The sequence below is a fragment of the Capsicum annuum genome, chromosome 2 (genome assembly GCF_002878395.1).
Source record: "Capsicum annuum cultivar UCD-10X-F1 chromosome 2, UCD10Xv1.1, whole genome shotgun sequence".
NCBI classification, from domain to species: domain Eukaryota; kingdom Viridiplantae; phylum Streptophyta; class Magnoliopsida; order Solanales; family Solanaceae; genus Capsicum; species Capsicum annuum.
Window position 1 is genome coordinate 152,549,016 of NC_061112.1, and position 26,455 is coordinate 152,575,470.

General features: G+C 31.4%; 2 protein-coding genes across 5 annotated transcripts; both read right to left on the minus strand.

The window, feature by feature from the left end:
• Positions 1 to 11,964: 11,964 nt before the first annotated feature.
• LOC107861485 (LOB domain-containing protein 25) lies at positions 11,965 to 14,190 on the minus strand. Of its 4 annotated transcripts, none has more exons than XM_016706824.2 (3): positions 13,888 to 14,190; positions 13,619 to 13,650; positions 11,965 to 12,673 (listed from the first exon to the last, which is right to left on the minus strand). In XM_016706824.2, exon 3 carries the CDS (start codon positions 12,662 to 12,664, stop codon positions 12,173 to 12,175), a length of 492 nt encoding a protein of 163 aa, XP_016562310.1. In that variant the 5' UTR covers positions 12,665 to 12,673; positions 13,619 to 13,650; positions 13,888 to 14,190; the 3' UTR covers positions 11,965 to 12,172. The 4 variants fall into 4 exon arrangements, with proteins under 4 accessions (XP_016562310.1, XP_016562308.1, XP_016562309.1 ...); XM_016706822.2 differs by having other exon boundaries at positions 11,965 to 12,676; positions 13,888 to 14,189; XM_016706823.2 differs by lacking the exon at positions 13,619 to 13,650 and having other exon boundaries at positions 13,888 to 14,182.
• Positions 14,191 to 19,615: 5,425 nt separating this feature from the next.
• LOC107860677 (denticleless protein homolog A) lies at positions 19,616 to 24,995 on the minus strand. The gene is made up of 16 exons (XM_016706119.2): positions 24,581 to 24,995; positions 24,297 to 24,409; positions 24,083 to 24,191; positions 23,934 to 23,998; positions 23,116 to 23,154; positions 22,798 to 22,894; positions 22,596 to 22,683; positions 22,447 to 22,510; positions 22,282 to 22,358; positions 22,096 to 22,177; positions 21,786 to 21,865; positions 21,469 to 21,553; positions 21,310 to 21,378; positions 21,167 to 21,234; positions 21,035 to 21,083; positions 19,616 to 20,369 (listed from the first exon to the last, which is right to left on the minus strand). Exons 1-16 carry the CDS (start codon positions 24,645 to 24,647, stop codon positions 19,977 to 19,979), a joined length of 1,545 nt encoding a protein of 514 aa, XP_016561605.1. The 5' UTR covers positions 24,648 to 24,995; the 3' UTR covers positions 19,616 to 19,976.
• Between the last annotated feature and the right edge of the window lie 1,460 nt (positions 24,996 to 26,455).

The window sequence follows — 26,455 nt, forward strand, 5'->3', positions numbered from 1 at the left end:
AGAAAAAAAAAAGAAAAATATAAGAAAGGAAAAAAATAAAATGAAAAAAGAAGAAGAAAAAAACGAAAAAGGAAAAAAAAAAGAGAAATAGAAGAAAGAAAATAAAATGAAAAAGAAAAGGAAATATAATAAAAAATAAAAAGATAAAAACAGAAGATGAAAAAAATTAACAAAAAAAAAAGTTAGAGATATAAAAGCGTGAAAGAGAGAAAAAACAGTAATGATACTTTATTTCAAAATTTTAAAGATCGTAAAGATAATGATCTTTAGACTTTAATTTGATTTGGAAAATGAATCTAGTAGTTAAAGAAAAACATGAGAAAGAAAGAAAAAGAAAATGAAAAAAATAAAGAAAGAAAAAACGAAAAAGGAATAAAAAAAGAGAAATAGAAGAGAAAAAATAAAGTGGAAAGAAAAAAATGAAAAAGAAAATAAAAAAGTATAAAATGAGAAAAAAAAAAAGATGAATAAAAACTAACAACAAAAGTTAGAGATATAAGAGAGTGGAAGAGAAAAAAAAATTAGTAATAATATTTTATTTTAAAATTTTAAATTAAATAATAATCTTTGAGTTTGATTTGGAAAAGAAATATACAAGTAAGAAATATACAAGTTTAAGTAAGAGTAATATATGGAAAAGAAATTTACTGCTTACTTAGAGTAATTTATAGAAAAAAAATTTACTGCTTTTAAATAAATGGGTAATTATTCCTTCTTTAACTCAACTGATTTGAGTAAAGGAAGTAAAGTAAATCTCGTTTGTATATGTATAATATAGCAAACTTTACCTAAAATACAAAACATACTTTGCTATTATTCGTAATTATGAAATAGTTGTTATGAAACTTCTAATTATGAGTTTAAGTTTGCTACTTAGAAAGTTTTTCCTTTTTAAAATTGAATTACAAAATTAAAATCCGAATTAGGATGGTAATTAGCAAAATCTACGAAATTAGTAAGAATTAAATTAAGAGATTAACTAGTATACATCGTCGATGTAAATAAAAATTACACTACCAGCTTATTTTTGGTATACTATTAAAACTAGTTTCGACTGACAGTGTACCATAAAATTCCACTATCATTTCCTTTTTAACCCATTAAGTAATATTTAGAAGAGTTTTATTAATATTTAAATAATATTAATAAAATATTATAAGATAACTTGGACTCTAAATTAATTATATGAGTTTGTTTAGGATTCTTACTTAACTTACTAAAAATAGGAACAATTTGTTTAACCGCGAATACTACTCTTCTTTCGCGTTAGTTTTACTTGTTTCACCAATGAAACATCTGATTTATACAATTGAAGCAATTTGGCACAATCAACGACACAAAAATAACATGGTTAGTATTTATTCACTATCGTTTTCACCATTTATTTTTGTGTCATTGATTGCGCCAAATTCCTTCAATTGTATAAGTCAGGTGTTTCAATGGTGAAACAAGTAAAACTAAGAATAGTATACGCGGTTAAATAAATTGTTCCTATTTTTAGTAAGCCAAGTAAGAATTCTAAACAAACTCATATATGTTATAAATGTATTTACATTATAATGAATGTCTATAAAAAATATAGATAAGATCTATCAAGATCTAATAGGATCTATCAAGATCTAGTTGATATATATCAGGATTTGAGTATCTGCCTTTTAGTCAGAAACTAAGAGTATTTTTTTCGGGGTTTTATTCATTGTATTCACAATTATATAATCTCTCATCCTAAAAAAAATAAAATAAAGAAGTCCCCTCTCTTCTCTCTCTATTTATTCTTGTTAGTCTTAATTTATATTTCATAACACGTTATCAGCACGGGTGTCTCGAGCCGGGGGTCTATCGGAAACAGTCTTTCTACTTCTTTAGAGGTAGAGGTATGAACTACGTACATCCTACCCTCCCCATACCTCACTATGTGGAATACACTGGTTTTGTTGTTGTTGTTTAACACGTTATCAGAACGAGACTCTGCCAAACAAGGTGAGATTATAAATCTAAAGAATTTCAAGGTTAGTAATTCCTTATGTTATTTGTCTTTTACTACTAATAATATAATTATTGATGAATTTGAGGAAAAATAATTTATTTGGAACCATTTATGTTTAAAATTTATTCCCCAAGGACAATAAGGACAATATTATCAAAATGGATGATAATATGTTAGGTTCAAGTCCTATCGATTTATGCCTAAGACGCTTTTATATGGATAAGACGTTGAGTTTGAATCTCAATGTACCATATTGATGATATTATGATGGCTAAGGCAAAATAATGAATATATGGTGAAACATATCCCATTAAATATGCTCCATTCCTTGAATTGAATGTAGTAGCAATAAATCATATGTATGCCTCAATTTACTTTTGTAGTAGCTATCATAATTTGATATGCTTAAGGCATGATTATATTTCATTCCTGGGGAATGAGAAACTTATTAATGCAAATGTGCACTTGATTGTGATGGTGTCACAACTCACCTCCGAAAGAGACTGAATAATTGAGAAAATTATTTTGAAATCTACTTCTGAAGTAGTAAATCTAAAATTTATTTATATAATAGTAAATCTGAAATTTACAAAAGTAAACGGGTATATGTCATGGTAAACTTGGAGTTTGCTAAAATAAAAGTTTGACATGAATAATTGCGACATTCTAAAGATGTGCATATTGAGTATTGAACACAGGGGATATTGTCATATCTTGGAGATATGCAAGACAGTCTATCCTGTCACTTCATCGAACCATGTTGAGATAGTAGCTATTCATGAAGCTAGCCGAGAATGTGTATGATTGAGGTCCATGATACATCTCTTTCGAGAAAAATATGGTTTGAAATGTGACAATATTGGTTTGAAATGTGACAATATACCCATATTTTTATACATAAATAATGCAACATGCATAGCACATCTTAATGGAGGATTCATAAAAGGAGATAGGACGAAGCACACTTCATCAAAGTTTTTCTACATACATGAGCTATAAAAGAATGGTGATATTAATGTGCAACAGATTCGTTCAACTGGTAATGTGGCTTATTTATTCACCAAATCTTCTACAAATGCAACTTTCAAGAAGATGCTGCACAAGATTGGAATGCAAAAGTTCATTGATGTTCTCATCAGGAGAGCAAATACACGTTGTACTCTCTTTTCCTTTCAAGGTTTTGTCCTACTATGTTTTCCTTGAAAGGTTTTTAATGAGGCAGCCGAAATACGTATTGTTATGTGTACTCTGTTTCTTTTTCTAGATTTTTTCCCACTGATTTTTTTCTAGTAAGGTTTTAACGAAGCACATTGTCTATCTAGACATTCAAGGGTGAGTGTTATAAATGTATTTACATTATAATGAAAGTCTATCAAGAATATAGATAAGTTCTATCAAGATCTAATAAGATCTATCAAGATCTAGTTTATTAGATCTAGTTGATATCTATCAGGATTTGAAGTATCTAGTTGATATCTATCAGGATTTAAAGTATTTGTGAAACTAGGAGTATTTTTTTCTATAAATAGAGGTGTTTTATTCATTGTATTCACAATCATATAATCTCTCATCCTCAAGAAAAATAAAGAAGTCTCCATTCTCATCTCTCTATTTATTCTTGTTGTTCTTAATTTATATTTCATAACAATATAATTAATTTAGAGTCCAATTACCTATAAGTAATAATTTTTTTTATCAATATTATTTAAATATTAATAAAACTCTTCTAAATATTATTTAATGAGTTAAAAAAAAGAAAGTGATAGTATAATTTTATGATACACTGTCAGTAGAAACTAGTTTTTCTCTTAAATTAAACTTAAGTTTAACTAACATCATGACGAGTCCTTTGCAATTAAAGTGAAACTTCAAACATAGAAAAATTGACAAAAACAAATTATTAAGAATAATTTGTAATCACAAACTAATGGGAAGTTGAGAATAAAAATAAATGTAATGGAATTTCATTGTGTAAACCTAAATTACGAACCCAATTTCTTTACTATAAATCACGTACTCTAATTGTCAAGAAGACAATTCCAAGTTAGTAATCAAATTCTAGTCACACACTAATGATGGTCTAAATTTCCAATCTCTAAAACAGAATATTTGTGAAACACCTCAATTTAAATACTAAGGATTTTTTTATTTTTTTTTATATAAATTGAAGAGATCACACATAACCAATACTAATCTTACAACAACGACAAGAATATCAAAGTAAAATACTTTCGTCTTGAATAGAGAGACCATTTTTAATAAATAATAAGTACTATTAATTTCATATAGTATGATAAAGAAAAAAGTAGAAAGCAAGAAGAAACCTGATGTGTGACTACTGACGAGAGATAATCGGCAGTGGACAATAGATTCTGCTAAGGAAAAAGAGTTAAAATATGTACTCCACTTTCTTTCTCTAAAATTGGACTACACATACGAAAGATTTTCCTACTATGGAAAGAAATCAAATAAAACATGTAGATTTCTTTACCTAAATTAAATTGTATATAAAGTTATAAACATAGTAAAAAAGTTTGATCATTTACAGTCTTTAATTTTTGCCAATCAAAACAAATAACCTTTTACGTGACTTTATTTACTATCTTTGGTCCTGAGCCGGAGGTTTATCGAAAACAACTTCTCTACTTTTTCGGAAGCAGTGACATGAATTGCGTACATTTTACTCTCTCCAGACTCCACTATGTGGGAATATACTGAGTATGTTGTTGTTGTTGAATTATAATATCTTTATCTCACATCCTTAAAAACTTTATATCCCACGTCCGATAGACATAAATTTGATTTAAAAAAACAAAAATCATAAATCAGCTCATTTAAAGCGTAAATTGTGCAATTATTCCATTTGGTTTCTTTATGAAATATATAAGGGCCTCATAGTACTGCATGGAGCCCAGATGGCCTTTTGATCATTTGACCCTGTTGTTTGAAGCAAAAGCCTCAGCACTGAGGTCCAATGTTCAGGTCATAATAGGCAAATTCCAGTGGAAAAGGACTTTAATTTCTTAACACTGAAACTAGTTGTAACTAATTACGAGTAATTGTTTATAGTAAGTTTGGTTGATAAATCTAAAAAGGAGCTAAAGTAACCAGCTGTAACGTGTTAAACTTTACTTATAAGTTATAATATAATACAAAAAAATGATTTATGCTATCAAAATATATTACTTTAAGAAAATTTCACAAAGCCTTGGAGTACTCTTTTCCCAATTTGGACACACTAACTTGCGGATACCATGATTTGCCTTGTATTACATAGCATAATATCAAATAAAATGTATAACAAATTGTACTTAAATTAGTGATACATATAATAAGAATATATATACCAAATAAGATATTAGTAAATAATAATATAGACAAAACTAATAAATGCATCATTTTTTAATAATACATGTTACCAGACAAACCAGGAAAATGAGTTCCACTAGAACAAAAAGGCAAAAAACACGGAAGGGAAATAGTGAAAAGGATGGTTGATATAGTAACTTGAAAGGAGTCATGTGGTGGATGAGGCTGTTCCTCCCTCCCGTGATCAGAGTTTTCGAGTTCGAATTCTGAGTATGAAAAAATTCTTAGCAGAAAGTGCCACCCCCGAATGGGTAAAACTGATATAAATTTGAATTAATCGTACTCTAATGTAGATATCGGACATCGAATGAAAACCAACAAAAAAAAAAAAAAAAAAAAAAAAAAAAAAAACTGGAGCGGAGGTGCCTGTAACTTGTCAAATCAATCAATCAAAAACACAGAAATTTGAGTTTGGGCTGCCACTATTTCAGTGGATCATTCTTTTTGAAGTCCAAATCCAGATAAGGGCCAGCTATTTGGGCCCACTAAGGTAGAAAACTTTCATTAATTCCCCGGACCCTTTGTTGAGTCCATTGACCAAAGTCAAACTGCGCATGCCCCTGGTTTACTCAGGGGGACTTTACCAATGACATGAAAGAATTATCATTTTCAACTCTATAGAGTATATATGAATATATATAGAATCAATATCTTGCAACTTTAATATTGATTGATAAAAAGGATGCCATAATTTGAAACTGAATGAGGTTGAATTTGAGGTTCTTTTAGATTCTGATCCAGTGTTACATTAGATCTACATATGAAAAAAGTGTTTCTGATTAAAAAAATTTACGTTTAAGGTTGTGTGAATCTGAAACCTCTAATTAATAATGTAGAGGTGAGTTCCTATTTGTATTAGGATGCCGATCAATTTAAATTTGCATCGCGTAAAATTTATTTAAAGAGAAAGCACTTTCCATCAGAAATTTATTCTACTCAGGGTTAGAGCTTGAATTTAAGGTCTTTGATTAAAAAATAAAGGAAGAAACACCCCTTACAAAATCTTAAATGTTTAAACGCTTAATATTTGCGATTGTATATTATTTCACTACGAGAAATGAAATCTTTAAAGTTAATTTCTTTTAAAATAATGGAGGCACGTGGTATTCTTTACATAACAGGTTAAACCAGAAAGTATCACACACAAATAATGTGAGTAATTTTTAAATTCTCAGCGCTCAATCAAGTGGTAGAGAATCATGAATTCTCATATTCGATTTTAGCAGACCGAAAAATGCTGAACTCGTTTTTTCTCATTTATCAAAGACTTAATAGTAAAGTTATCCAATACATATAATGATTATTGAAGGTTTAAATTAGAGATAACCATCTTGTACCTCTTTGATTATGGTTAAAGTTGCTACGACACACTCTAACTTCACATGAGTTCTATTACCCTCTCCTGTTGGGTTCAATTAGTGTGAACGGAAAATGAAAAGTTGTTTGGAAAGAATACAACTCTTCAAGTAAAAGACACACTATTTCGGGAAAAGGTATGACTATTTGGATGGTAGTGGTTCTTCAGAAAAGACGCACTCTTTTGAATGGACAGACATGACTGTTCAGAAAGGATACACCTTTTCGGTGAACCATTACCACCTTTCGAAAGGAACACTTAATGGCTATATAAACCTGCATTCTTTCACAAGTTTAGTACGAGTTTTTCTGCACTTGAAAACATTTCCTGTCTTCTAAAATGCTCTAAAATGTTCCGTGTGATCATCTAACTGTTGAGTGAGTTCGAAGAGAATCGATTGTTTGAGATACCGCTACAGTCGGATTGTTAAGCCATTTTATTCTGAGAGAAAAATTTCGCAACCTCGGGTGCTTGAGGGGAATTATTTCCTTAAGGACACTCTGTGAATTCGAAAGACTTGGCTTTTTCTACTTAATTTTATTTTTTTTAAAATACTGAAAACACACTTCTTTGAAAGGTCGTTATTGATCTTGTGTTGAATGTGTTGGAAACTTCGTAAGTGTTCTTGATTTATTCTTGAACTTGTGCTTAAGTTGTTTTGTCAAAGTACAGATTTTTGTGAAACTGAAAACAACATCTCACTCCCCCACCTTTCCTCTAAACTCAATTTCAGCATATTTTTGTCACCCTTTTTGTGCTGACGTGACACCTTTATTACATAATAATACGGGTCACGTCAAAGATGTCACATCAGCTAAAAAGATGTCATGTTAGCAAAAAAAGATTGAAATTTAGTTCAAAGATAACAGGACTCGTAGCAAATTTGATCATAGTTGAGGGATGTTTTACTTTTTAAATTACAAGTATCACTTAAAATTAATCAAATTAATGAAGGAGTACAGGGGCCCAGAGGCAAGGGGATCTTAGGGCGGTTAGTAGGGGCCTCTTTTTATAAACAGGAGGAATTGGACGAAGGATGTGATGGATTCTTGAATGTTTGAAAAGATGGAATACTTGAACGAACACCTCTCCTTCATTTCTTTTTGTGGTTAAACTTTCTCTTTCGTTGGCTGTGTATCCTAAAGGAAATAAGGGCTACTTTTCTTCAATTTCAATTTTCAATATTGCGTGCGCGTGCGCCTCAAGGAATTTCCCTTTTGCTTGACATTGCACGACACATACATTTTCGGTTGTTAATTGGAAATATATATACCCTTCAATTATTTCCTATTGCTGTAAAGATTATTATAGATATAGATATACCTAGCTCTTCCTAGGTATTTTCCCCTAGAGATATATAGCATTCACTTTTTTTGGCTAAAAATAAATAGGTAGGAGAAGGGAAAACGAAAATGGGCGAGAAAATTAATTATAAAATGACAAATCAAACAGACAATTATTCAGCACATTATATATATCTAATGAATGAGAGTTTATATTCATAAAAAGTTACGTAAGGAAGCAGAGGAAATTCTCTAATTTAAAACCTCCCCTTCCTCCACCGCCGCTTACCTAGTACCGATTAACTAGGCAAGCGATTCTGCAAGTCAGCCGGCCTTTCCGCAAAATCGATTTCCGTCTTGCCATTGCTTTCGGCCCTATAGCTAGAGATTCTTCATATGACACATTCAAAAGAAAAACACTTCTCATTGCGATTTTTTTTTTTAATCGTGAAAACTAGAATCTGGGGCTCTAGCTAGAGATGAAGGGATGTTATTTATATTACACACACTTGTTTCCAACATAATTTTACATTGACAGATCTATAAATTGCAATCACAAATGAAATATGAAGAAACGAGAATTCTTATTGATAAACGATTCCTCCCTTGATTCTTCTCTCTTGATTTAATTTCTTCATAATTCGAGGGTCGTCAATAGCGTATTGCTCGAACGCAGAACTATTTGGATTTGACATTGATTTTCTTCGTATATCGTATATCAAGGGCAGTTAGTGGCGTGTTTTTCGAACGTAGGAATATTTGAATTTAATCTCCATGAAAAGAGGATTTGTGGATCTTCTTGAGGGGTTTTGATCACTTTGTGATATTACATGAGTTTATATGAAATTATCTATTACATGAGTTTATGAAATTATCTTGAGATATTTGAGATTTATGAATATTTCATGAATTTTATGATATATTCGTATTATTGGAGATGTCTTTTAAAGGAATATTTGATCCCTTTTTATAGTTGTAATTTAAGATCTAGGATAAAAAACTCTAATAAAAATTAAACTCTTATTATAAAGTCCACAAAATTTCAATTTCTACACTAATAAAATTTACAATATTGGGCATGTCGTCTAGACACTTGGGAAAGTACGTGGGCATGTCGTCTAGACACTTGGGAAAGTACGTACTTGTCATTTGTAGACACAGCCAACCACAAATACTTGTTCATATCGTCTAGAGTAGACACTTGCCGGATGCTTGTCATTTGTCCCCTTGCCCACTGTAAGAGTACCTAACCTTACTTCAAGTTGCATTGAATTTTGTACAAGTAAAATTAGTTGTTGGCACATACATTTATGCATACACTTACTAAGAACTTATTGTTTTTGGAATTAAACAATTACTGTATACTTAACGCAATAAACGTAGACTAGAAGACTTTTAGGATTTCTTTTATCAGAGGGGTTGTGTGGTATGGGATCGGATAAATAAGACTATTCCGTGAGCAGTGCAGACGGGGGAGTCAGAATTTTCATTGAAAGGTTCAGAGGCAAACATATGAACTAGTCGAATGGGTTCAATTTCTACTATATATATACATAAAAAAAATATTAGTAACCATGCAAAAATAATACAATTTTTCGTCGAAAGGGGTTTGGATGAAAGGTGGCTCCGCCCCTGCTCGTGAGGTTATTTATCTCAGTTTTCATATGCGCTAGAAACCCCATTATTTTAGTACAATTGATGGGATAAAATAAGTTTGAGAATTGGGATCGACTAGTTAATACTATGTCAAACCAAACATGATATAGAGCTGATCTCAAATTTTATCTCGAGATGATTATTCTTATCTCACGTACTAAACGGTCACGTAACATCAAACACCGTTTTCTACCCGCACTTACAACAAACAACGGTAAGTTGCTTACTATTTCTTGTTTCCACTGCGATGACTTTGTGCTTGTATTTGATTTTCAACAAACAACACATCCCATCCCATCCCATCCCAAATCTCCTTGATCTGCCCCTTTATCTAATCCGAAAGAAATAAACTTCAACATAAAATATTAATGTAGAACTAGAGTTGCATGATGATTCAATGAGGCAGTACTAGAGAGAGTATAAAATTAAAGAGCATTTATTGAGAGAGAAATTGAAAGGAGGGGACAAGAATTGGAATTGTCGCTAGCTGCTGGGAATACTTGTGTGGGTTCACATTATTATCGGTTCATCTCACATGGAAGAACAACACTTTTTCCGGACCCTATAACACTAGGCATCTGTATAGGGTTACTGTTGTTGTATAGCTTAGACCAGGACACTGCCAAATATTATTTAATTCAACTTGACAAAATGTTACCATCCACAGATTAGTATGGTAAAAGATCCCTATCACACTAGTCACAAATTTATACTCACATTAATTTTTACATATGCTATTCATTTGGTAGAAGCTGGAAGCCCAAGTACGATCTCGGTCCAATTTTAAAAATGACAGTTTAGTGTACTAAAGCGAGAGGAACTGATGTTATATGATTCTGCCAAAGGTGAATTAAGTCAAGTTGGAAGGTGGTTGGTATTTCAATTAATTGGATTGCCACATAAATTTTTAAAAATATGGTCGTGTTATTTGCCACAGTTTAGCAGACTCACTTTATACCTCAGTTTAAGAAAGTAGCTTGCAATCAAGTAAATATATCTGGCAATATAGTTTCCTAAATAGGCTTGCATGCAATTAAATTAGTAAAAATAACATAAATCCCAACCTTATTAGAATTATTTACACTCTTTACTCTCTCCCGATTCATATACATAACAAAGGCCGACATATACATAAAAAGTATGACGAGACCGACATATACATAACAAAGCCGATTCATATAAATAACAGGGCCGGCATATACATAGAAAGCTATGTATATGTATTTTTAGAGAAAAATGAAATTTTTGTAGTATGTTTGAAAAGATGAGATTTTTTGTAATAAGTGAAACTTAAATTGTGGGTTTGTGCAATTTTTAGATTAAATTAAAAGTTTGCAAGTACTTTTGTGAAGAGGCAGAGCTTGTTATTAGCTTTCAAACAATTTTTCTTCTGTTATATGTAGGGAATTAATTTAATTCACTTTATATCACTTCCAAGAGAAATAAAATCTCTTTTTCCGAATTCTTTTTCTACATCACTTGCTTTGCCTTTCTATTATTTTATGACGCATCGCAGTACAATTTTACATATTAGAATTGCCTAATTAGGCCTATTGAAACAACCACTTAAAAAAGGGCTGAAGAAATTTTATTAATCAAGTCATTGGTACCAACGGATTGATTATTTAATTATGTTACAATATAAAAAAACAATAAATTAAGAAGGACAGATGTTTAAAATAAGAAAAAATATTTCCTTTTCAGATCATTTATTAGTGTACAATATTCTGACGGCTAGCTTTGAACTTTACTAGATATGGGCCACTGCACTTCTCTGGGGGAGATAACTAGGACGTCCTCTCTATAGTTAAAGCATCTTTATTTATTTATTTTAATTTTCTTTTGTGGTTAGGAATGTTTCACATTGGGATAAAATTTTCCTAAATAAAAGGGAATACATATTTGGAATTTGAATTCAAAATCCAAGATGATCATAAACATCTTTTGCATCTTGCTCTTAGTTCTCCACACTTCTCCTCTTCTTCCACCAAATTAAATGACACGAGAGGAACAAAAGTGGTATTTTATGTACATATTTCATAGAATTGATCTAATGCTATTGCTAGCTACTTGTAGACATACATGCTACAAAGAGGCAGAATGATGCGCGCTTTTAGTTGAAGCTGAGTTAATATCAAAAGGACTTTGAATCGATTCTCACTTAATATTTTCTTTGCCTTTGTTGCCATGAGAACTTACCTTCATTGAAGCTGAACTAACTTAATACTATAAAACAACTCACAAAAATGGACTTAAAAAGTTTTATATAAAATGTCCGGGACATGCATTGCCACATAAAACTTTAAACAATACCCAAATCACCATCACCATATATATATATATATATAATTCAGCTTTTGTACAATACGGAAGCACTTAATTGCCCATTCAATAAGGAGCAATTAATAATAATGATCAACACGTTATTAGTTATATCAATAGCTATATAAATATATATAGCATCACACAAATTAAACAAGTACTAGTACTGATCAAAACATCATGACTGGAACATAAATTTCACATGTTACTATCATCATCTGCCTCAGGGTTGTTCCATGTAGTATTAGGAGGAATATAACTTGGAACACAGTATCCATAATGAGTTTGATCAATTCCACTTCTCCCATAATTCAAATTCCTTTGTTGATTGTTCACTTCGCGATTAGCATATCGCATTAAATCAGCATTAGTAGCATCAAGTTCTTTCTGAAGGCGTATAACTTGTCTTTGCAGAACTGAAATCGCGCCAACACAACCATAAACTGGATCCTTCATACGCGCTTCAGCTTCATAAGCTAGAGAGTTAACCGCGTCCTCTCTTTGGTGAGCTTGAATTTCGTTCAGGAGTTTACTTACGTTGCTTGCACCAAATATTTTGTGTACGTTGGCGAATTTTTGTGGCTCTTCTGGAGGAAAATAAGGAGCAAAGATGCAACCTGGCAAACATTTTCTTCTCAAGAATTTGCAAGCTGCACATGGAGGGTTGGAGTAGCTGCTTGAAGAAGCCATCTAATTTGCCTGCTGTTTGTACATAGAAGTAGCATTGTAATTAATAGGACTCTTTACATTTTGACTGATTGGTGACATAATTTTACCTGCTACTAACATATGCTACAAAGGAACATGTTTAAGGTACCATAATCTTGAATTTAAGACCCTGATGAAAAGTTATGTGTTGATAGAAACACAGCATTAACTATACGCCGTCGTCAATGTAAATAATGTTAAACCATCACGTTATTTTTATCTGTTGTAGCGAATAAGTTATCTTACTTTCAAGATTAGGATATTTTGAATGGCATGATGGTGTAAAATATTGTTTACACTGACTTAACTAAACACCGACTTAACTAACTTATGATTTAGTTTGAACTCCCTAATGAAGTGGGAATAATTATAGTCAACTATATATGTCTACTATCTTTGTTAATTAAGATGAGTCCCTAAGTACAAGTTATTAAGAATGACATTTATTAATCTAAAATATTTTAGGATCAGGGCAGAAATAGGTTTCATATGATCATAGCATAAGTATTATTAACAGTGGAGCAAAATTGTTTGTCCAATGAAATACTCTCAAGGACTTCTCTCATGTAGTGTTTCTAAAACTCATCTTAACTTAGTTTGTAACTATGATGAAAAAGTACTGAATAAATAAAATCAACTAAAGTTTCAGGTAGACTGACAGTTTCTTTTATGTTGAAAATTCCTTTGCACAAAAGTCAAATAGCAAATTAACAAAAGCCTCAAATGATAAATATAAACCTAGCTAACATTAATCTCCTCTATCTTCCTAGCCTAATCAAAATGGCCCTTTATTTTTGACATGAAATTAACAGTAATCTTGATGCTCACTTTACTAAAGCACACTGTCACACTAGTTATATGCACTTACTATGAGTGCCAGGCCAGTTTAATTTGATTTAATTTCTACCAAAACAGTGACGCATATTGTAAACTTACTGTGCTGCCTTTAAGTATATCCGACATTCCACCTGCAAAGTTCCGTGAAACAAGTCTTTTTTTTACATCAAAACAACATGAACATAAACAAAACTAATCAAAAGTCACACACACACGCATTAATGTAATTTCATATCATTGTCCTTCAGACACATGTTGTCAAAAACATACTATCAAGAAACTGTTACTTGCTAACAGATCTACACAATGAAGGGAATTTTATAGGCCTGTCAGACCTATATAAATTGAAGAAACAAATAAAAAGATACCTTAATTTTCCTTTTGGTAGTTGCAAAGTCTTTCAATAAGCTATATGTACCTTGATTCTTGTAAGAGCATGGTAGCCACTAGAGTTTTGATTATCTATTTATTTTTTTTGGTTATTTGGGATGAGAAAATTAGAAAACCCTAGAATTGGAGGAGACAGGTAGCAAGTAAAACTGCAAATAGAGTGACTTGAAAGTATGATAAGAGAGAGAGAGAAGAGAAGAGAAGAGAAGGCAATAAGCATTAATATGGGGAGATGGAAGCTAGTGGAAGTAAAAGAAACTAAGCACATTTAAATAAGGGTTTCAATTAGTATTTCCTAATCAAGTAAAAGTACTTAATGGGACATCCTATTTGGTAAATGGCACTACCGTCTACCATATTTCTTTCAATAGAAAGAAAAAAAAAAAAAAGAATTGTATCTGTGAAGAATTTTTACGTTATATATCATTTGGGGTGATATTTATTGTGAACTACAAAATAAAAAATCAAATATTTACCAATAAGATGAAAGTTCAGAGATTCAACTAACTTAACTATTAATAAGATTTCTCGGCAATGCACTTACTGATATTAATCTCATTCGTGTTTTTGAAATGTTAGTTTATATATTAAAATTAAAAGCAATTGTGAGTATATTAAGTTATATATGCGCCAACTAATAATATAAAAAAAATTATACAATCAATTATGTATAATAAAGACGTATTGACTTTTGACCTCTATATCTTATCATGAATAGGTCGCATTTTAAAGTTAACCATAAATATATTCAACTATTTCATGAGGTTTTTGCATAAAATTGTTTTCTTGGTTCATTTTTTTTTTCTTTTTGGGGAATTGATTTGTTTCATTGTATTTGTTTGTTGCAGGATTTTCAACTATCATCTCTTTGTATTTTGCCCGGAAAAAAAGAAGAAGAAAAGCTATCATTTCTTACTCGAAATGTACTATTGAAAAACTACAAAGATCTAGCTAATTTTCCACTAATTTATTAATTAGAGGACCTTTTCTAATCTACTCAAGTTTATTAATTGGAAATGATCTCTTATAATTATTTTACACATTGAATCGAGGAAAACACACAAATATTGTTTGGGCAATTGTACAGGAAAAGAAAGGGGGGATAAGAAAAAAATTCTTCATGCCATTGAAATTTTTTTTTAAAAAATCATATACTACTATATACATTTTTGTTTAACTATTAATTCTTGTAGGTCAAAGTTTCATACAAAAGCCCTCACCTACCAAATAAACGTACAATAACTTACATAGATATTCCTTAATTAAAATTGATGAAACCATTGTTGCATTAACACAGAAGAAATATAAAATATTCTGAAATGCCTGAAAACGTTACTGTTTGGCTCTATCATTGAAACAGTAACTAAATCTTTGTAAACAATAATTCAATACTGAAATAAAATCTTGTTGAGAGGACGGATAATTTAATATGCTATACTGTTTCTCATACTTTCAAGTCTTCTTCATTATTCTTTTTGCTCTTTCATTTTACTAGCTCTCTCTATTTAAAATTTTTAAAAAGTGTAATTCTTTTGTCTCCACATGTACTATATACGTACTTAGACAATTAGACAAATAATTCCATATGTTACCAGCACTTGTCAGAAATTTGAAAATTTTGGTACGTAGTAATGTTGTAGATTTATGATAAATAACTATAGAAAATTATACTCCCTCCGTTTCATAATAAATGAATTATTGGAGTATTTTTTATCTTTCAAAATAAGTGAACCATTGAAAAAAAATTTCAAAGTTACCCTTGAGGATTTGACAACCAAGAGGTCCATAAACTGAAAAGAAATAAAATAAATATGATTTTGTACTTTAAACAAGGGTAAAAATGGAAAACTATGTTAAATTTATGTCTTTGATTCTTTTTCTTAATCTGTGAGTCAAAATCCAATAATTCATTTATTATAAAAGGGAGGGAGTATATCAAATTATTTAAGTTTTTTTAATACGATATGGAGCAAACAAATCATTACGGTAATAGAACACATCAAAGATTCTGGATTTGAATTTCATCACCTATACATAGCTATGAAGAGGTACTCATTTGAATTTTGAGAACATTAAAACAAGGAATTCATTTGCCTTATTCTAGAATCGTACCTGACAAAATTTTTAACGTTGACATAATAAAATATATATTTTGCACTTATAAAATTAAAGTACATATAAATCTTTAAACTAAGATTTTATTTTTCAAAAATTAGGATGTGGATCTCTATTAAAAATAATCTCTTTTGAACAACTTAGAGAACTTTTAAATAAGGTGGCATAAACATTAGTACGAAATACTCCCTCTCTTCTCATTTAGTTGTCATTTATATTAAAAATAATTTTTTAAAATAATTTATTACATTTAAAATAACTCTAGCCTTGGTGGACAGAGTTACCTGGTACCTGTTGCTGATGGGAGGTGGCAGGTATCCCGTGAATTTAGTCGAGGTGCGCGCAAGCTGGCCCGGACACCACAATTATCAAAATAATAATAATAATAATAATTAAGAAGGACGTAAAAAAATAATGAGGAATATCAAATCATACTTCCAATTATTTTTCTTTTTGAAAAAATCGTATAAAAATGTATGCTGACAACTAAATGAAAACAAGGAAGTGCCAAGGTGTATATATAAACAAGATACTATAACGGAGCTCGTGCTAGCACAGATTCAATGTATATATTTTTTCTCTCTCAATTTACGTGATACAGATAGAATTTAGATAACCAATCAAAAATTTTATATAATTTTTATATATTTTAAATTGTTAATTAACTTTTGCAATTTATAATAATTTTTATGTTATTTTTAAATAATATATGTTGTTTAACCTTTGTCTCAATTTTTATGGCATTGATAAAATTTTGAGAGTCAACTAAATATTTTAAATATTTTAGATTAGTAATTATTGTATTTTATACTCATTTTTGTCACTGACAAAATTTCGAAAGTCAATCAATTTATTTTATATCTTAAAAATATTTTAAATTATTAATTATTGTGATTCATATTATATTTTAAGTAATTTTGCTCAATATTATTTAGAGAGGTTAATTTGCATGACAAGAAATTTCTTTTGTAAAATTTTATAAAAGCACGAGTTTAATTGTTGTCCCTATCAACAAACTCATCTTATTAGAAAAGTTGGTGTGTTTAACATACATTCATGGCGCGTAAAAGAACTTATGAATAAGTTAGTCATTTATGTCAATTTTACCCTAGAAATTAAATACTACATACTCATTATTCAATCTATTTTTTAAAATATTAATTTTATTAATTTATAAAAGGTAATATAATAAAATTACTCATATTAGTTATTGTTTCTTAAGATACATGCCTAGTCAATATTGATAAATATTTTAAGTTACTTCCTCCGTTTTAAAATTGTTGATTTTTATTGACTTGACACTCTCCTTAAAAAATATTTATTAGGGATGTATTTTATTAAATTAGTCTTAGTAATTATACTTTAAAAATATAAATTTGAATATATATACACTTTATTTAGTCATTTAATGATAAAAATAGTATTGAAAAAACATTAAAAAATCTCCTTGATTTCATCTAATTTAATTTTTGGAAGGTATCAATTAAAATAGTCATTAGATAAGACTTTTCCTTTTTAGGTACATGAATGTATCTTTTCAAATCTATCAATATTATATTCTGTGCTTTATTGAAAATAATAACAAAAACCGTTACACAATTATGAGGTAAGTTCTATAATCTTAAGGTTACCCATACATAAATGTAGCTTTAGCTCATAAATTAATAAAAAGAATCAATCTTAGATTCTCAAACTCTTTGAAAATTATTGAACTAATAACTAATAAATGATAAATTACTAATACAATCGGACCTCCCTGCAATGTCATCTCATTACGATGACTATAGCGGTCAGATTTTCTGTGATATTGATTTTTCATGTGATATTCTAGTTCTTCATAACGCTGTTCTATCTATAACAGCAGCGACGTTTATTATAGCGGTCCACTCTTTATAATTATCTCTCTATAACAGCATAATCAAATATTATGTAATAATATTTTGTAAGAAATATATTATGTACAAAATAAAATCCTAAAATATTTATGACAATCATCATCAATGACATGAACACAGTAAATTTCAATTATGAATATCTAATTAAAATACAAAAATGGTATTTAAATGGTACACATTAGTTATTTCATAACTTTCAGACAAAGAAGCTACTAATGTTTCCCTTTTTTTATATTCATACTCTTTTAAATTTTGTATATTTTTGTTTATAATAGTTAAATGAGATTTAAATATAAATATTACTATACATATATAACAACAATTCTCTATAACAACTGTGAAATTTTCGAACAAACGTTGCAGAGTAAGGTTAGACTGTAGTATGACCAGTGCTAAGATTCTTTGCGATCGTAACTGCTTAACCATTGCCTAGATTGCAATTAAATATTGATCCCACCTATCAGTAAATTATATTAAAGGGACTGCACAAGTTGGAATAAAAAATTTTAGAAGACTATAAAGGTTAAATTATAATGACTAAGGAAAATATATCGGTTCTTAGGAGTAAAGATAATAGAAACGGGTATAATTATTATCATGTGATCACAAATTTAAATCGTGAGAATAATCTCTTACATAAACATAGAATAACGTTACGTATAATCTCTTCTCCGAAACGTCCACGTAACAGGAGCTTTATGGTGCATCGGACCCGTGTTTAGAAATCAATTATCAATATAATAATACTAAAACTTTGTATTCCTTAAATTTTGGTCCCGTGTAATTTGTTTTATCATTGAAAGTTCACGGGCAACTTTATGTAAGTGCTTCTCTAATATTTTAGAGGGGGGAAAGAATAAAGTGGACTAGTAATTATTTTTATCTTTTCGACAAGTCTAAGAATAAAGTTAATAATTATGCAATCCTAACATCGATCCCAATTCCTAAAGTTGCGTCTTTTATGCGAAAATTTAGCGCATGATGTAAAAGTAATTTGCGCGTGCTTTAAGAACATGTCATTCTAAATAATAAAAAATGAGATAACCTTAATAGTTTGGCTATATGAATTTTTATTTATTGTTGAGTGTTTGATTTAAGGTCAATCCTTTTAAATTTAAGAACAAGTCATGCGGACACCTGTGATTCTATTAATATTTTATACTCAATTTTTAGAAAAGCCTTCTATGTGTTTTCTCGAATATATATATATATTACGTAAATAAGTTAGTCATGTATCACATAATACATTATTTGATTTTCCCTTTTGCTATGATCCCTCTACTTGCATTATATCTAGGTAAGAATAAGATTTGCACACACTATACCCGGAAGCATATCATGTTTCCATCGTAACTAATAAAATGAGAAAGCATATCGTAACTAATAAAATGAGAAAGCATTTTAGACCTTTCATTTTTTGCCATCAAATTTAAACTGTTGCATTTTCTTAGATTATGGCATGTAACAACACAAATTGCTAGCTTGCTAGTGATCTACATGCTAATAGGCCTATCCAGTTATAGCCTTGTTCTAAAATTGATATGAGGTAAAGTAGAGTCCCTAACTTGACGATTATCATTAAAAGAAGATTGTGTCGGCAAAATATTAGTATTCAGTATATAGCTCTCAGCAATCAAGAGCAGTAGCTACAAATCATGAACTAACCTCTCTCAAAGTTTGCTCAAGTCAAAATGAATGGACTCGAAAAAAAGATCAAATAACATGTAATAACTCAATCAGCCTATTCCAACCTCCCCTCCTTTTCTTTTTGCTTTTTGAAAAAGAGATTGTGAAAGCTAAGGTATTTTCTTAAATAGCTAGCTTACATAATACTTCCCCAAACCAAGCTGTGAACTAATCCAATTTGTAATGAAAATACCAAGCATCTATACACAAAGCAATCACTCTTTCAGCAGTAACTTTTTGGTTATTTTCACAATGATGGAAAACTTGGAGCTACTTAACAAAGAGTCTTTGCCATAATCCTTGACGGAGTGTATATCTGAACCTGTTTGCTATGTATAAGCAGAAAGCTACATTCTTCAAGCTAGAGGTTGTCATTTACTGTGTAAGCCTGAAGGAGGAGTGACTAAAAAGTAATCTCTGATTGTCTTCCTCAAAGAGGAAGGGGGATTCAGAACAGATGAAGGACTTCTCTTTGAAGCTTCTGGGGTTTTCTCAAAGTTCTCTTGAGGTTCAAAACTTGGTAAAGGTTTTCTCTTCTTTGATACTGGAGTACTCATTTCAGGGACAGTGATGGGATCAGGCAAGTCTTGATGACATGCCAAGTTTGAGTCACAGCCAGCAGACCCATTCTTGATGCTTGCTGGTTTTTCATCTGAAAACAGCTTCCGACGTTGCATACTAGAAAGTGCTGTTACTCTCCTTCGAATGGATGATGGAGATCTTATGTTTGAGTAACAACTGTTGTGGATGTTCCAAAAACGCACCTGGCACAGATTTGGTAGAAAAAACACATTATTGACAACTTCCAAAAAGGAGCAAGCAAACACAAACATAAGAAAATAAGAATCACAAAATTTTGCAGGAGAGTGCCACACCAAAAAGACTTCTGAATTCTCAGTCACAGGTACCTCAAGAAATTTGGCTCTAACAACAAATAATTGAAACTTAGGAGACGATGACCACTCCATTTTTGAAATTCTTTTTGCTTCTGCTGAAAAAAGGATAGTCTGGTGCACTAAGCTCCCGCTATGCGCAGGGTCCGTGGAAGGGCCCGACCACAATGATCTATTGTATGCTGCCTCGCCTTATATTTCTGCAAGGTTGTTTCCAAGGCTTGAATTCGTGACCTTCTGATCACATGGCAGCAACTTTACGGGTTGCTTCTGCTGATTTGGCTAAAATAAAAAGGTTATAGCACCTAGGTATTTGTAAGAATTTTTCTAACAAGCACCTAATCTATTACACGTACATTAATTTCATTCTAAACTTTTCTCCATTAGTTCATGAATAAAACAGTGTATGCATCTTAAGACCAATGCATTAAGTTTTATGATTCATGAAATGCGTAAATTCATGTACTTGGGATAAACCTAGTTCATTTATCCAACACTATGATCATGGAGACATTCTATATTTCTCTACAACTTACTGTGAAATCATCTGATGACGTAGCAACTTTGCCTGTTTCTGATGTGCACCTGCAACAGTTTAGTTTTCAAAAATTAGGTTTAGATTTGAATTGGTACACCAGGGTAGAATCTACAGCACTGAGCAAACTTACCAATCCAGTGCTGTAACTTCTCCATCATGGCCTTTCAACATAATTGGATCTTCGAGAGGTTTGTTTACCTGATTCATAAAGCTGATGAGTTAACACCACAGAGAAAACTCCAGTGAGAAGACTTTATAGTTGAAAAAACTGACCTGCCATACGTAGGCATTTCCATCACTGGAACCACTGAGAATATGAGATGCATCAGGGCTTATAGCTGACTGCAATTACATCAAAATCAAAGCTTTTATCACCTAGTTGCAAGGAATGTATCCAAGCCACAAGCAGCAGAAATGGAGAAAAGCACTCACCTTAACAAAAAATGATTCTATTTTGCATCCTTTGAAAGTTTTAACAGGCCCTTTTTCTGCCTGAAGTACATTGTACAGGTAGATTCTGAAAGAGACAGCAAAAGCGAGAGAAAATGTATCAGATATTGGGCATTGCATCTATAGGTTTTTGTATATGGTAAAAAAAGTGACATTGTTTTTCTTGAGGGTGCATTGGGCGCACATAATCTAGAAATCCCTGGGTTGTCAAGTAAGCATTATAATGAAGAATATGTTATATTGCAGATAAAGAAAAACATAAACCAAACTGAAAGATGCTCATCAAAGAATTGGAATACCTGCTGTCCATGCATGATGCAGAAATAAACGCTCCATTTAAATCTTGAGACAAACTAGATACTCCGTGATATCGCGGTGCCTGAACAAGAGAGAAAATTGGTCTCACGTCAGGGATTTCTGAATATCAACAAATTGGACCCTCTGAATTACAACCAAGCCTTCAAACTCAACATCACTAGCCACATAGTGATAGCCAGGTTACATCTTAAGCAAGATTAGATGCTGTTGTATGCTTTTGAGACGCAGTGAAGACGCTAAAGGAATTGAATACTCTAAAACACGCATCTGAAATGGAATATTTGTTAGCACCTTCTGAGCTGATACATCAGGATGAGGGCATGCCTGAACAACAGGACATTTGAGATTCCTTGTATCCCAGAACTTTATGACACTGAAATTTATGGAGAAAAGGAGTGAGTATGCATAATCTCACAATGAATCCCTGTCTGAGTTGCATGCTTAATTTGAAAAACTATGGCAAGTTTTTTCAATCACCTGTCAACTGCTCCAGCACTAGCTATGGAAAGCTCATCTTTTAGGTAAAGAATAGATGTAATGCTCACAGAGGAAGCCTGAAATAGTTGTGCCAAGTAAGGATAAAATTGGTTGCATGAAAATATGGAGAGCTGAGTCTTTTGAAGTCATGATTATAAGACTAACCTTTCCACGTCTAGTCCGCCTCTGACAAGGAGAAATGTGAGCCTCATGGACGGTGGCAATTGACCTAAATATAGAAAAGTTCTTCAAAGGGTCACGAATGAATAATTCTAATTCTTTCTTTTTATTAATGATAGTAACACTGTACTTACAGTATGCAACAGTTTTCACTGCAACTGTCAGGGCACCTCAAGTCCCAAAGTGCAAAAGATCCATCTCTAGAACCGGAGACAACAATATCTATATTGAACAAGAAAAAATAACACATCAAAATGATGGCATATCGTATCTTTTGCTAGAGTGTAGAAGAAAACCAATGGCTCCAGAAAGGAAAATAGAAGACCCCAAACCTACCATGATTTGTAGGATGAGGACAAATGGATTTCACACTCCCAGTGTGACCCATTAGTGCTCTCACACATTGTTTTCCTTGTGCATCCCATACCTTTATCTGCAAAAGTTCATCATGAAATTAGTTAAAAATGTGAAAGAAAAGTGATTGTGTAACTGAATCAATTACATCAATACAGCATTTCAAACAGCCAAATAAATATTGGCTTTTGACATTTTGCTAACATGGATTTGCCTTTGAGTGCAGAGAACAAATTGATAAAGACGAATAAACTAATTAGCTACACTACCCAAAAAAAAAGAGGTGAAATTATATCTCACACTTTGATCACCCGAAGCTGTTAAGATATTGGTATCTTCCTGCAAAGAAAAATCAAGTAAATCTCATCTTTAATAAGGAACATGTGTTTTGAAAAGAGTTCAGAGAGATCAAATAGAAAACAGAAACTAATCATGTCAAAAACTTATTTCACACATTTCAACCCATAAATTGGTTCCTATAACTTCCTTTTTGTTGAGTTGTGTGAATCACCTCATCTAAAAGTTTAAATTGTTAGGAACGGAACATCTTGGTTGACAGAAGATAATCTTCAACACTCAACAGGCCCCTTGTGTGTAAAAAGAATTATTTCCTTGTGATATAAGGTGAAAAATGTTCACTGATGTGTGATGATGAAACTCCAATTAAGAACTTTTGCCGGCTGTAACACGTAGAAAGGGGGGTCATTACTTATTTCTACTGTATTATGGTTTCAAACAGCTTATTGTCGTTTAATAAAAAATAATCTCTTCAGTTTTGTTTCTTCTAGAAAAAACTTAAGGTTGACAGCAATTATGGAAATATAATTTTGCATAAAATTGTTAGCACAGCCATAACTCTTGTGGCTATACTACTGATACTCGTCACTGAAATAAAATGCATAGAAGTTTTGGTTCTTAGTTTGAACATTAAATTAATTCCTATGCAAAATCCCCTCAGTGTGGACCTCTTAGGAATAGATGCTTCGAGATAATATCTCCTATCGTGATCTATTTGGTCTATTCAGTTGCGCAAATTTCACTTACGCGTGACATTGGATACACACAAAGTAACCTTAGTTAACAAAATAGCATCTGAATTCTAACGAGCTGCGGCATACCTTGATCCAACATACATCAAATATGGCATTATCATGAGCAACCCACTCTAATACCTTAGCCTTTTCTGTAAATTGCAAAAAAATCATTAAAATTCCCTCATAAAAGATACCTTGAAAAGCTAAATTAAGAGAGTCTCAAGATATTTTACCTGCATTTTGCAGGTGAGTTGAAGAAGAAGGAAATGGCACCCGAGTGTTAAACAAGCTAAGGTAGCCACCCTCGTCAGTGACAGCAACAATATGCGAGTTTTTACCTGTCTGCAGAAAAAAAAAACGCCCAATTGTATGATTTACCTAAATATCTTGAAGTAGCACAATTTTTTACCCCAACAACAGATAAATGAAAGATAAAGCTAATCCAACCTTGCAGAAAGCTAAGGCCATTGGAGGTGGTGTGAACCCGTCATGATCAACTGCTACAGCTCCAATTTGGTTGAAATTACACGATTCATGACTGATGTAAGGTCGCCTTTTAACTGGAACAGCAATGAAAAAAATAATAGCTCAATTGGTTGATTAACTAAACTTTTACTTTGTTTGTGAATCCCCTCCCCCATTCCCCTTCTGCTACCCCCAATGTGATAAAAAAGAGTTAGAAGTAACATAAAAAAGGTAGGGTTAATCGAGTAAGCGTATTTAAGGCAAACCTCTGTAACCATGAACCTCCCTTGATTTGATATCTTGGAAAAACGACTGATGCTTAAACCCGTCCATTTACAGAAAAAATGATGACGAGAAACCCTAGAATTTGTACTCGATCCACACCGTAAGTTCAAAATCTAAATCGAACGAGATTTGCTGTTGGTGTTGTTTAACAAACGAAAAACAAAAGGCTGAAGGAGTTCAGACGGCGAATTGCTGTATTGAAACTGTGAAGAAATGGAATGAAAGCGGCGTTGAAGGAAGAAGTTTGCTAATGAAGCTAATGTTGGATTTGGCGCGAGCTAATAGTTCCGACTAGGCGGGAAAGTAATTCGAACCTTTTCGAGCTTGGCGGTTTGGTAATATACTCATTTTGGCAACTTTTAAAATGATGTGATTTACTCCTTTGAAATAAGAGTAATGACAGATTAATCCTTTCATTGAGAAAAACACGTTCTGGGGGCCAAGCTTTTAGACTTTTTTTGACATTATAATAATCTTTAGATGTCGTGCAGATTGAAAAAAAAAATATATATAAATATATATATTTTATTACTTGTTCAATACTGTGACGAATATAATAAATTTAAACATGAAACGTTAATAGATGGACTTTCTATAGGATGCAGTTTATTAACAGGATTCATCACTATTTTAGCGATTACGATAGCTTGATCAGTTACTCGAGATTCTTGATTATTCCATGTCTCATGTTAGCAATGTATAACGATTAATCGTGATTATTTTCGTCTTGGGATCTTTTGTTTTTTTCATCGTATGATAGTTAAAATTAATTTTTGTTTATCTACTTCTGGACATGGGGGACGACCCGGTTCATACCCACTCCGTAGGTGTTGGGGAGGGGGGATCACTCCGGACCTGACCTACGCGCCCTCACCCCAGCTTCACTGGAGGGGCGTTTCGAACCCCCAACCCTGACACACCACGGTAAGCAAGCTTACCGCTGAGCCAAAGCCATCCCTCTAAAGAAACGTATAGACTCAGTTATAAAAATATATTTTATACACCATAGAAAATTCGGTTTTCTCTTAATGAAAGTTTTGGGTGTTGCTTTATATGATTCTAACAAGTAGACATTAAATTTTGATCAACAATTGTTACCCCAAACTACATCATCACGTCAACCCTATGGTAATTTTGTTTGTACACTGCATTTAATAAAACTTAAAATTACGATAATACAATATTTTGAAAAATTCTCCTCAATTTCAATTTCACAATACTTTTTTCAATACTTTTTTCATTCCTGCAAACTTCAAATTCACTAAACTGCCATATCCTTCTACCATGAAATTATCTTCATATATACCAAATATATATACTTTGAACTCTTTCATACATTCTGAAGATCACTTAAAATTAATGTCTTTATCCAATCAAGAAATATAATTTGAATTGATAAGGTATAATTTTCTTGATTTAAATGTTTAATTTTTTTTCTTAATGATGTGTGTGATTAGCAAATTCTACTACCATTGAAATTAAACAGTAATAATAGTTCATCAATGTCTCACGAAAAAATATTATTGAAGTTAAACTTATTTATAAAAGTATATCCACGTAATTTTAGTTTAATAACCGTTTCTTAAAGACTCAATTAAACGTCTTTCTCTCTCTCTTTATCTATATATGTCACTAGGGCCGAATATCAAACCGAAATCGACAATTTTTATATCTCGGTATGGATGTTGTGGTATTTGGTAGGAATTTTAAATTATTTTGGTATTTGATATTTATGCAATAAATACCATTTACCGCACCGAAGTTTTTTAATAACATATAAAACCCATATATATATTAAGATTATTAAATATATTTATATATCAGCCAACTGAACACAAAAATAGCTTTTATTAAGA